Below are 12,801 nucleotides of genomic sequence, written 5' to 3' on the forward strand. Positions count from 1 at the left end.
TCCTGTTTCCAGAGGAAACCAGGTTGTTGCTCCCCCACGTCAGAGTAAATTTACATAAAGTTTTCTAAACTTCTACGAGAATGTTAATTAACCTCTTCCATTCTGCCCTTATTTTGGAGCAAAAACTAAAACGACTGTAGCTCCTGAACCACTGAACCACTGCCAGAAAGGAAATCTCCCAACGGTTTGTGTGAAAGTATCAGACACACTTGAGGTGACACAGAAACAGACCAGCAGGTCTTTGAAGCCAGTAAAAATTAAAAAAAAGCTTTGCCTGTGTCTTTGTCTGTAATGGAAGAGAGCAGCGAGGGGCTGTAAACTGTTTTGTGTTTTTTCATGAAAACGTCCAGATGGATTTCCTAAACGGAAGACTTTAGGGAGATATTTTTGTAAACACGAGCTCTTCCTGATTACAGCAATACCACAAGCGGTGTAATGTAGACAGGAGAGAAAAAATAAAAGTATGTGTTACCCAGAAACTGCTGTCTCTCAGCTCGTCTCTTCAGCGTAGCTCTCAAGAGGTCAGAGGTCACATCAGGAAGCTCAGCAGCCTCTCTGTAGCTGTTGATGGCTTTCTGCAGCATGTCGTTACTACGCATCTTCTCGGCCAGGTCGTCCTCCGCCTGCGTGCACACACACACACACACACACACCCGCGCAGTGAAGTCATTACATCACCATGTTGGTTGGCTGTACTGTGATACTGTGCAGCAGCTCTGTTGTGTACCTGAGCTCTTCCATAGCGAGCGCGGGGGCTCTGTGGATACTGCTGCACCAGCGTCTCGAACGCTCTTAACGCCTCCTCCAATTTACCCTGACACACAGAGAGGGAGGAATAACGAATAAACAAATAATGAAATAATAAATGCATCAATTATACATGTCCTTGTGCCTCATTTTAGCTCAAACTACCAGGAAGACAGGAGCAGTTTTATAAAGACTGAAGGGGATATCACTGTTAAATGAGTTTCCAGAGGGAGAAAGGAATGAGATATTGAATAAAAATACTGGTTATGTACTCTCTGGATAGCAATATCAGTGAATGTACAGAACATTTAAGTGTGTTTGCAGGAGAGCAGACAGGTGTAACGTCTGTACCTTCTTACGAAGCTTTTCTGCAGCGTCGATTTCAGATTTAATGGTTTTATCAAACTTATTCAACAATTTTGGTTTCTTCTTCTTTGCTGGAGGACAGAGAGAGAAGGAACAAGAGAGAATGAAATAAAAAAGAGAAAGATTCAGAGACAAATGCAACAGAGCTGTGTGGTTAAATACGCAACAATCAGACATTGTTAATGTTCTGTTTTTTTTTTACCTTTTTCTTTGAGCTTCTCCTCGGCCTGTTTCTTAGTTGCTCCTGTAACAGAGGAGGAAGAGACAGACTTTAACATTTAATAATAATAAACACATTCTGCAGCAGGGTGACTGTGGCTCAGCAGGTAGAGCACGAGATCAATGATCACAGGATGAACGGTTCGATCCTCGGCTCCTCCTGTTCACATGCTGATGTTTCGGCTGGAGCCTAGCGCTGCAGCTGCGTCATCAGTATGTATCAATGAGGGGAATCATTTGGTGAAGATCAAATGAAAAAGCACCTAAACTGCAGCAAATTTCTTTTAAAAGCTTGAATGAGGAGGACCACACACAGGCTGTCTCCCTTCATAGACTTCAAACCATCAAAAAACAAATTGAATCAAAGCTAAATAATAACACTTAAACTAAAATACATCAAGTCTAGCTCTTCATTTCAGTAAATGTACAGTACTGTGTAAAAGTTTTAGGCACTTTAGATGTTTAGATTCTTCTCCATAATGCAACACCATCAGGGAGGCGTCTGATCATCTGCAGCAGGACGAGTCCAAAACATCCAGGCAGAGTCATAAAGAACTATCTTCAGTCCTGCAACAGATGGTCTCTGATCTCAACATCATGGAGTCAGTCTGGGATTAACATGAAGAGACAGAAGCAGCTGAGGAAGAACTGTGGCAACTTCTCAAAGATACAGGAACGACCGACCTGCTGAGTACCTGAAACACTGAGGAGAACTGCTGCTGTTTTAAAGGCAAAGCTGCTCACAGCAGATATTAATTTACTTGAAGTTTCTTCTCTTTACTAAACTTTGTATCAAGTTAAGTGATGAATAAAAAACTATTCATGGCATTATTTTTAAAGCACTTTACTTTTATCGCTTAAAACATTTGCACAGTACTGTATGTAAAGTGGAAATACATGTTTTCAACTCATTATTTCAGTTTGGCCCCTGATGAAGGAATAAGACAAGATAACTAGAAACAGCAGTACAAGAATAAACAGACCACGTACAGTAAACCGTTGGGCTTTTATTCAGCACGACCTCGTTGAATAGATAACAAAGTGGATCATTGTGGAGGAAGCTTTTTTTTAAAATTTTAACTTTTTCATTAAGAGTGAGTGTTGGCTGATCCGTCATGTGACTTCTGATTGCAGAACAGTCACCAGCATGTCAGCAGCTTGTTCTGTGTTGGCCAGTAGATGGTGTATTTTACAACATTTACAGTTCTGGCTTTGGCTGTGTATGTTTTTATAGCAGAACTTATAGTTATTGTGCTCATTTCAGCTCCTGATCGTCTCACATGAGCTTTAACCTGAAACCTGTTAGAGTCACAGACTGGTCCAGGTAGACTGTTCTTACAATACAAAAAACTAAACTCCTGAAACACTTTATGTTTTCATAAACGCTGGTGAAAGAAAACGCTGAATGAGAGATTGTATTTAGTTACAGAAGCTAGACAGGAAGTGACATCATGACTTCAAGACAGTAAAACCAGCTAATCCACAACAACTGTGGCTACGAACATTGTTACTGAATTTGAAGGTAAAAACAAACCTTTGTGTTATATAATGAATCTTATACTTGTATTTGGTAAATTCCACATAAAAGCAAGATTCTCAAAGTCTTTCCCAAACATAAATGTTTTTCTGGTTGAATTTAATTTGAACACGGATACTTTAAGACTTATGACAAACAAGAAAAGTGTATTATGAAGAATTATTTTCTGTGTCCCTTGATTTTAACTAATTAGGGACCGAGCCCAAAAGGCAGAGGACTACTGTAAAACAGTTTCCTATTGTTTTACGTGCGTTTGTTTGTTTCTTTCTTTATTATTACGCCACTTAAACCCTAAATTAGACCCCCTAAACATGCTCAAAAACTCACCAAGTTTGGCAAGCACATCAGGTCTGGTGAACAATTTGATAAAATGTAAAAATTAACCCCTAAAGTGCCAAACTGTGCTCTCTAGCGCCACCTATGTAACTAAAATGGCCACCACGGCCCGTAGGAATGTCGTAGAGAGATCAAACCAAAACTCAATTATTCGTCTCATCAAGACCTACAAATCACATGCGGACACCCCTGACCTAAATCCAACAGGAAGTCCGCAATCTTAATTTCAAAATAAGACTTTGACCCAATTTTGGGTCAAAGTGGGTTCGCTCACACTCTCCATTCAAATATATGAGTATTTTTCTGTGTCCAGCTGCAGTTACTTATCGTCTCTACACACCTGACAGTACACATTTCAATCAAACTTTCAAAATAAAAGCACACCACACTTGTAAGAAATATACAAGTGTGGTGTACAATGTAAGCAAAATGATCTGATCCCGACGGGCCAGAGTGCGAGGTCCTGACCAACGCTGCTTGCAGCTTTAATTTCATGTTGTCCTTCACTGTTATTATTGTTTTTGGATATTATTTGATTATGTTGTAAGAATCTTATAATAATTCATTATTTTGATGAATTTTACAGATTTCTTATATCTTATCTACTTCACGTATATTTATGTTTTTGCATAACAGTATTTTGAATCACACGAGAATGTAGGTCTCTATTTAAATGCTGAATGTCTGTTTGTTCATGATGTTCAATAAAAGGCAGCTAAGTAAAGGTGAACTAAGTACAAGCAGACTGAGTGCAAAAGAAAATGTCAAACATGAAGCTGAAGTCTTATACAGTTTACAACATCACACAGGAGAAGTTACACAGCTTTTTTTTACTGATGTTTCACCTCTTTGTGATCGACATAAGTCTATGATCAGTAATTGAACACATTCTTTCTTGTCATGCAGTAAACTTAACACATATTCATTGTTTTTCTGAGGCTTTCGCTGATCCTCTTATAGGCATCGTTGCAGCAACAAGCTCCTTTTCTTTTGCTGATAAGTATAAAGAAATGGTTGTTTTGTTTGGAAGGGTAACTGCAAAAACGTTAATCTTGCAAATGTGGAAAATGGTCTGAACATAGAGGTGATGTGTGTTTGATATATCTGGGACCCTGTACTGAAATCTCTCTAAGGATTAATGTGTTGTGTCCAATTTAAAGCACCTTGCTGTGTATATTCCTTTATTTTACTATGTATATACACTTTTTTACTTTTTAAAGAAAAACTGCTTTGTATTGAATTGAATTTATGACTGTGGTTATTGTTATTATCATGGATGTGATGTGTCTGTTTGTGTTTGTTTAATGACTTTAATGTCTTGAAGATTGCAACACAAATCAATATTTGCTTGTATGTGTATGTGTGTTTACCCTCAGCTTCAGCTTCAGGGATGCTCTCTGTCTGTTTGGGCGTCTCACTCTGTGGTTCTGGTTCCACTGGTGGTTCAGACTGGTTCTCTGCTTCTCCCACTGGCTCTGACAGGAGATAAAAAATATCACTTCACTTATCTGTAACTTTCCAGAACAAAATTAGAGTCTTTCTTCTTCTTTCTTCTGGCATTTTAAGCCTTTATTACAGCGACAGTAGAGAGTAGACGGAAGCATCTTAACCAGTAGGCTACTGGGGAGCAGCGTCGACTGTGTTTGCTGCTCTGTTCTTCCTTATAACCATCTTCTAAACTCCTCTGAAGTGACTTGTTTTTTTCTTTCCAAGATTATTTGTCAAATTCTACAGATTTTTCTGACTAGAACAGACTAAAAAAAACTCAGTGAGCTGCATAAAACACAGTGGAAACATCTTTCTGGGTGTCAAATTAAAGACATTTTACAGTCAGTGTAAACCAAACAAAATCAGAGTGTAACATGATAAAGAATTTTTCTCACGTGAGCAGAAATGTTCAGAAGAATCAACATTTTCTAGACTTCCTGATGCATATTTTGGACAAAAGACATCAATACAGAATACTGAAGACTGTACCTGCTTCCTGTGTAACTTTGGAACTTGTCAGATATTTCCCAGACTCCACTACAGAACAAATAAAAACAACAGTATAAAGGTTAATGATTCCTGAGCGGTGTCATCATCACATAAAACATCTTAACGACACTCATTATCAGAGATGATACAGTCTGCAAGTGTTGACATGACAGATAAGGCTGGTTAATGCTGATATGCAGAGAAACTTCCAAATGTTGTAAAACAAGTTGATTTCTTTTAGTGCTTTTATTCTGCTGCCTGTCAGATGTAATTTGTTTTCTATTTGTTTTCTTTTCCCTTTATAACTACATCGAAGAAAAAGAAGCTGAACAAAATTGCTAAATTAAAAGAATAGTTTAACATTTTTGGGAAATTTGCCACCACCACCACTTGGTTAGCTTAGCTTAGCATTAAGACTGGAAAGAGCTAGCCTGGCTCTCTCCAAAGCTGATAAAATTCACCTTCCAACACTTCTAAAGCTCATGAATTAACAAGTTATATCTTGATTGTTTCATCTGTAAGTGTAAAGTGGCAAGTTGTGGTTTTACTGGGGGTCATGTGCCGGACTACTTCTTGACTTAGCACACTGACTTCCTGTAGTTTCTGTGACTTCATTGTGACAACAAGAGTCCAGAAATAGAAATAGATCATCACAAAACCACCTGTGAAACTACAAGTTGTTCTTCTCATCTTACTCTCAGCAAGAAACCTTCTTTTTTCCTTTAACAAACTAAATTACACTAAATAATACCAAACATAACAAACCAAACAAATAAGAAACAACTTAGCTGAACCTAACTAAGCTACGTAGAGCTACAGCAGAGTTGTGTTTCCTTCCCTGACAGTGTTCGACTCACCTTCACTCTCCTGAGACAGCGGCTCCTCCACCAAAACTGCAGCAGGAAACACAGAAAACATCAACAGTTATATTAATATCAAGCAAACCGATATGAGCAAAAGCTGACCAGAAACTTCTAACGTCAATCGAGCGACATTTAGTCGATTGGCAGAAATTTAAGCTGCAACAGTTTTGATAATCGTTTAAGTAATTTTGCAAAAAAAAATGGCAAAAATCCACAAACATAATCGTTTTCTCAGTTTTCTATGATTGCAAACTGAATATCTTTCGGTTTTGGGCTGTTGGCCGGACAAAAACATGTGAAGATGTCAACTTTGACCACACTTTGAACCTGTGACGGTCATTTTATAGACCAAACAATGAATTGATTAATTAACTAAATAACATCTACATTAATCAGTAGTGGAAATAATTGTTAGTTTCAACCCTAAAAGTCAGTATCAGTAATTTTTTGGTCATCTCTAACTGTACTACTCTGTGCTACTGTAATACTGGTGTATCATTGTTACTACAACCTACTGCTGCTGCTACAACAACTAATACATCTTATCTTCATGTTTAAAGTCTCACCTCCAGTCGTGTCGATGGCGTCAGCTTCATCCTCTGAAAAAAAAAAGGAGAATTAAAGGAAAAGGAAATTAATAAAAACAACCATTGACACCAGCAGGAGCAAATCTTTCAGAGAACAATGAAAATTGGGTAATAAGAACGTGAGAGAGAGAGATTTTTCTGACCATAAGGATGCCCGCTGTCTCCTCGAGGATCATCTGAGACAGACAGACAAGCAGATCTATCACTAATGCTTTATCACAAGCTAGTAAACACAGAAACCGGCAGATGGAAAAAATGACATTTAAAATGAAATGAAAAAAAGTGTCCAAAAAACACTTGGCACATGCTAACTCTTATGTAACACTGAAAACACACTGGTGGTTTATAAACAACAGCAGGTCACTCAGACTTTGACTGAATCTTACATGTTTTATGATGATACTGAAGGCACTAAAGCTTCAGTTAAAGACTCTCTTTCTAAATAAGATATGAGACAAATTGAATCTTCAAGGTTTTCACACAGGCAGGCAGTCTATCCCTGAAATGTTCAGGAACATTTCCTGCATGGGGTCATGTGTGAATGGGGGCAGGGATCTGTACCTCCAATGTCCCATCTCAAGACTTAGAAACATTTCAGGGAAAATGCCGGTACGGCTGTGGTGTGAATGAAAGCAGTAACATTGCAGGGACAAGCACGGACAAGACACTTTCACGTGAAGCGAGCGAACCAATCACAAGACTTGGCGTTTGAGTGACGTACTGCGAGCTGGACGGTGTTCGGTTATGGCGGCTGCGTCACAAACTTTCTCATAAACAGTAAACTAAAATATGTTTCTGGAAACATTTTAGGTCAGAAATAGACAATTCAGTAACATAATCTTGATTCATATTTGATCAGCACTGCCTAGTTTGAAAGTCTGATCTGAGTTTTGTGAGTTTTTACTTCTTCTTCTGTTGAGTTTAATGGTGGTTGGCATCCGTAAGTGTTGCATTACCGCCATCTATCACAGCGCTGCCATGTTATGTGTGAAAAGGCACAAGATGGAAATGTTCCTGAATGTAGCTGCATGTTTAAATAGTGAAAATCACTAAAAAAAAATCAGTGTGTGTGAAAGAGGCTTAAACTCTTTCTTGGAGTATTAACACTTATTTCATTGTTATAAAATGTAGACACAGCGTCGTTTCATTGTGTGTTTTCCACCTTCTAATGAAGCCACAGATAAACACTCTTTAGTATTTTCAAAGGAGAAAGTCGTTTTGGACTTTTTGAACATAATTTCTTATGTTAGCAACATCTTCCTCATCAATAAGAGAACTTACAAGAATAAAAGAGAAATTAATGCACATTATTCATATCGTGAATAATCAATTACTGTTGCATACTATGACTATTTGCACTGTGTGTTTATCTAAACCATTGATTGCACTGGACTTACTGGAAACGTTACCAGTATCTTTGCACACTACATATATGTGAGCTGTCACACAGAACCTTACTTTCCCTGTAAACTTAGTTTTATATATTGTTTTTGTGTATTTGTACATTATCGTATAAGGTTTTTACTTTTTTTTTACTTTTCGTGTGTTATGTTGCTTCTATTGTGTTTTACATATTAATTTTTTATTTATTTACTTTCTAGGTAAAGCTTTGAGGACCCTTTTCACCCGAATTATTTTTTTATTTTTATTGTTATTATTAAAACAAATTCCTCGCACACATGTGGGAGGTGAATCAAGTCTGATTCTGATTCTAATGAAATACTATAAAAAGTGACAGCTGTGTTTAACTGACCTGGAACAAAGTCATCTTCCACCAACGGAGGGAGAGGGACAGCAGCTGGGGATGCACCAAAATGAGACAATTAGTCTGAGTCGTTTTTATAGAGTCCCGACTTCACACCTGCACGCTGTTATTGGCTGCAGGCGACACACCCACTGCCCAAAGGTTGACGCCCAGAAACGTACCGAACACGGCGAAACAATAAGAAAATAAGAAAATACAGGCAGAGGGAAGAGTCTCTGCAGATAAATACACCGTCACACACTTCTAGAGGGTCATAAGTGATGATTGAGAGAGATATTTATACATTGTTTTTTTTTAGGAAAATCTTGCATAGTGTACCTTTAACTAATCGTTGCAGCTCTATAGTAATATATTGTGTTTCTCAGTGTTAATTGTCAATGTTGGATAAATAGAGAACAATAGTGCAAGTCCATTTTTTTTCATTCATAGGTTAAGTAAGGAAAAATATAGTGTTTTCTTTTCTTTTTCCAAATTTTTTGCAACTTTTTTGGCTTTCTTAACTATTTTGTTGCATTTGAGGTTTTGTTACGTCTCTGTAATTGTTGTGTTTCTGCAACTCAGGCACCACTCAGAGCTGTGAGCTGTGATTAGTTCATTAATTAATTAGTCGAAGGACAGAAAATTCATCATTAATCGGCAACTATTTTGATAATAAATTAATTGTTAGTTATTTTTCAAGACAAAATGTCAGAAATTCACTGGTTCTAGCTTCTTAAATGTGAGGATTTTATGCTTTTCTTTATCATATATGATAGTAAACTGAATATTTTTGTGTTTTGGACTGTTGGCTGAAAAAAATGAGCAATTTGAAGATGTCACCTTGCTCTGTTTGAAATCATAACAGCTATTTTTTTTTTACTATTTTTTGACATTTTAAAGACAAAACAATTAGCCGATTAATTGGCAGAATAATGAAAACAATCATTAGTCGCAGCTCTAGAAAAATGTGAACATGCAGAACTACTGTATATAAAACCACACTGGATGACTGAAAGGTATGGAGAGGTGTGAAATATAACAGCGTAATACATCAGTGAACACAGTCAAGGCAGATTGAATACAGGCAGCTTCACAGACACAGCAGCGTTAATCTTTTATCATCCAAACAACAACAACAACAACAAGGTGAACACATGCAGCAGCTTCTCAGCCAGAGTGAAGGCTGCACCAACCTTGGATTTCAGACTCCACATCCTGAGATCCAGAGACTGGCAGACACACAGACACACAGGAGCCATAATGTTACCTTCATCACATCATCATGTCATTCATGGCATTCAGCTGATCACACGGACGGATCGTAGTGAGGGCGGACAGCAGTTAATAAGTGCATTCAGACACCACAGGCTGTAAGTTCAGCATCAATATAGCTGCTGGTAAAAAGCTGTTCTAGATAAAAGACTCGGCTACGTACACAGTAAGGCCAAAAATATGTGGACACCTGAATATGGGTATTAATCAAGCAGCAGCTCCCACGTCTTGAGGCTGAAGCACCTTAAAGTGCCGCAGACGGCTGCTAGATGCTCCAACTGACTCCCATTCAAAAGCTTCAACAAGTCATTATGGTCTCAATCTCTAAATTCAGACTCTCTAATAAGTGTGCTGGTGGTCATTTTGGAAATTATTGCTCCATTAATAAGATTTGAAGACTTAAAGTAGCTTTGATGTCAGCCATGTGGGTGTTGATTGACAGCTGGATGGATGCTGTCACACAATATTTCACTAAGTTTAATGTTACATGATTACAATAACTGCCCTGTTAGCTAAAGTAGCTAATGTTAGCCCAAGTGTGCTGCGCTCTGTGTTCCCAGTAAGCTAGCATTAGCTTGGGTCAAAGGTAGCGGGACATGTTTCCAGAGTGTGAAAGGCAACACCTCACACTCCTTATTTGGAACCTCCTGGCTCCAAGTGGAAAAGATGGCGCCGACCATAAGCTGCAACTCTGGGCTTCAAACCGACACCAATGCAAAGTTAAAATGAGTGATGTCACACCTCGCTACGCCCATCTTTATATACAGTCTATGGCATTAATCTGCTGCTATAACAGCCTCCACTCCTCTGATTTCAGGCTGTCCTCCCAACACTGATGTTGGCTGATAAAACTCTTTGCAGGCCAGTCAAGTTCTTCCACACCAAACTGGGAAAACCATTTATTTATGGAGCTGGCTTTGGGAAAAACACAAACCAGTTGGAAGAACACTACTGTCTCAAATACCATTGCATGATGCAGTAGTTAGATTTCCCTTCACTGGAACCAACCAGCAAAAACAGACACAGTCCAGGTGTGGTCAGGGTCCACATGTTGTCCACATACTTTTGGCCATATAGTGTATGTGATAATATAGAACAAAAAATAATCTGAAGTACAATAAGCAGGGACAAAGCAGAATTTAGCATTCAAATGTTACAGCAGCTCACATGACTTTAAATATGAAACACTGTTCCTGTTATGTATCATCAGTTAGAGAACAAATGGAAGAAAAGCTTTTTCATGACTGTCACACTATAAGTGTTTTGTTTGAGCTTCCCTGTGATGATCTGTGTTGACTATGATACAAAGAGAAAGATAGAAAAGAGCTTCATGGATCCAGAAAAAATATCCTTTCATTCACTCTCAGCCATCATGTTACAAACATACCTTCATGACTGCGGGCAGACGGGAGGTCGCTCTCTACAACTGACAAAGAAATCAACATCAACAGTTTCAGCAATCAGCAACAATTAATGAATAATGTTATTCTGAGTAGAAATTAAAAAGGTAACGCTGTTTTTCCAAAACTTAAAGCTACTTTACGTAGTATTTTGTTTCACAAAAATACTTATTTCCTGTTGCAGCTAATGTCCCCTTCTTCTCTCTGGGTTTTGTTTTTAAAATGGAAGAGGAAGAAAAAACACCGACAGCCAGCGTATTCGTGCGTATTCTTACATACTCTTACATATTCTTACGTACTCTTACATATTCTTACTTATTCTTACGTACTCTTACGTGCTCTTACATACTCTTACTTATTCTTATGTACTCTTACATATTCTTACGTACTCTTACATATTCTTACGTAATCTTACGTACTCTTACTTATTCTTACATACTCTTACTTATTCTTATGTACTCTTACATATTCTTACGTACTCTTACATATTCTTATGTATTCTTACGTACTCTTACATATTCTTACATACTCTTACTTATTCTTATGTATTCTTACGTACTCTTACATATTCTTACGTACTCTTACATATTCTTATGTATTCTTACGTACTCTTACATATTCTTACGTACTCTTACATATTCTTATGTATTCTTACGTACTCTTACATATTCTTACATACTCTTACATATTCTTACGTACTCTTACATATTCTTACTTATTCTTACGTACTCTTACGTGCTCTTACATATTCTTACATACTCTTACTTATTCTTATGTACTCTTACATATTCTTACGTACTCTTACATATTCTTACGTAATCTTACGTACTCTTACTTATTCTTACATACTCTTACTTATTCTTATGTACTCTTACATATTCTTACGTACTCTTACATATTCTTATGTATTCTTACGTACTCTTACATATTCTTACATACTCTTACTTATTCTTACGTACTCTTACATATTCTTACGTACTCTTACATATTCTCACGTATTCTTACGTACTCTTACATATTCTTACATACTCTTACTTATTCTTACGTACTCTTACATATTCTTACGTACTCTTACTTATTCTTACGTATTCTTACGTACTCTTACATACTCTTACATATTCTTACGTAATCTTATATATTCTTAAGTACTCTTACTTATTCTTATGTATTCTTACGTACTCTTACGTATTCTTACGTACTCTTACTTATTCTTACATATTCTTACGTACTCTTACGTAAGAATACGTAAGAATAAGCTGTCTGTCTGTGTTTTTTCTTCCTCTTCCTTTTAAAAAACAAAATCCAGAGACCCCATTCTTACGTGCTCTCAATTTAATAATACATGCACACAGACTACTTAATTAGTGCCCTTGATTTATCTAATTTTCCGGTTCTCTTCTTGTAGAGGGAACCAGCCAGATACAGGTGGCCGTTTGAAGAAAGTGATGGAGAGGACATTTCCCTGTAACGTCAGCTCCATTTTTATGTGCTTATGTGTAATTGAATGAAGAGCGGGTAATATTTGTTTGACTTACTTCAGGTTTTTGAGCAACCCAGCATCCTGAAGTTGAGTTTTTATGAACTGGATGAAGTTTTTACTGCTAAATAGTCAGTTATCCTGTGGATTATGTTTAAGGGATCTCAGAGATAACACAGTGTTGTGCTTACAAGCTAAAACCCAAAGTATTTCCACATATCTTAGTCCAAGATCAAACTGAAGCCTTATTATTAAATCCCAGTGATCCACAGCGAG

General features: G+C 37.4%; 1 protein-coding gene across 7 annotated transcripts in view; it reads right to left on the reverse strand.

Moving 5' to 3' along the window:
* Positions 1 to 12,801, reverse strand: part of unm_hu7910 (un-named hu7910) — a 63,043-nt gene that overhangs the window by 23,315 nt on the left and 26,927 nt on the right. For 6 of the 7 annotated variants that reach the window (XM_042398909.1, XM_042398912.1, XM_042398908.1 and 3 more), the window contains 12 exons: positions 11,036 to 11,074; positions 9,570 to 9,605; positions 8,386 to 8,430; positions 6,776 to 6,808; positions 6,612 to 6,644; positions 6,040 to 6,075; positions 5,183 to 5,230; positions 4,576 to 4,680; positions 1,316 to 1,357; positions 1,099 to 1,184; positions 728 to 814; positions 473 to 623 (listed from right to left, as the gene is read on the reverse strand). In XM_042398909.1, coding sequence (XP_042254843.1) covers positions 473 to 623; positions 728 to 814; positions 1,099 to 1,184; positions 1,316 to 1,357; positions 4,576 to 4,680; positions 5,183 to 5,230; positions 6,040 to 6,075; positions 6,612 to 6,644; positions 6,776 to 6,808; positions 8,386 to 8,430; positions 9,570 to 9,605; positions 11,036 to 11,074 — 741 coding nt within the window. The remainder of the gene's footprint in view (positions 1 to 472; positions 624 to 727; positions 815 to 1,098; positions 1,185 to 1,315; positions 1,358 to 4,575; positions 4,681 to 5,182; positions 5,231 to 6,039; positions 6,076 to 6,611; positions 6,645 to 6,775; positions 6,809 to 8,385; positions 8,431 to 9,569; positions 9,606 to 11,035; positions 11,075 to 12,801) is intronic. The other variant, XM_042398910.1, reaches the window with a different exon arrangement.

Source organism: Thunnus maccoyii, chromosome 21 (genome assembly GCF_910596095.1).
Source record: "Thunnus maccoyii chromosome 21, fThuMac1.1, whole genome shotgun sequence".
NCBI classification, from domain to species: Eukaryota; Metazoa; Chordata; class Actinopteri; order Scombriformes; family Scombridae; genus Thunnus; species Thunnus maccoyii.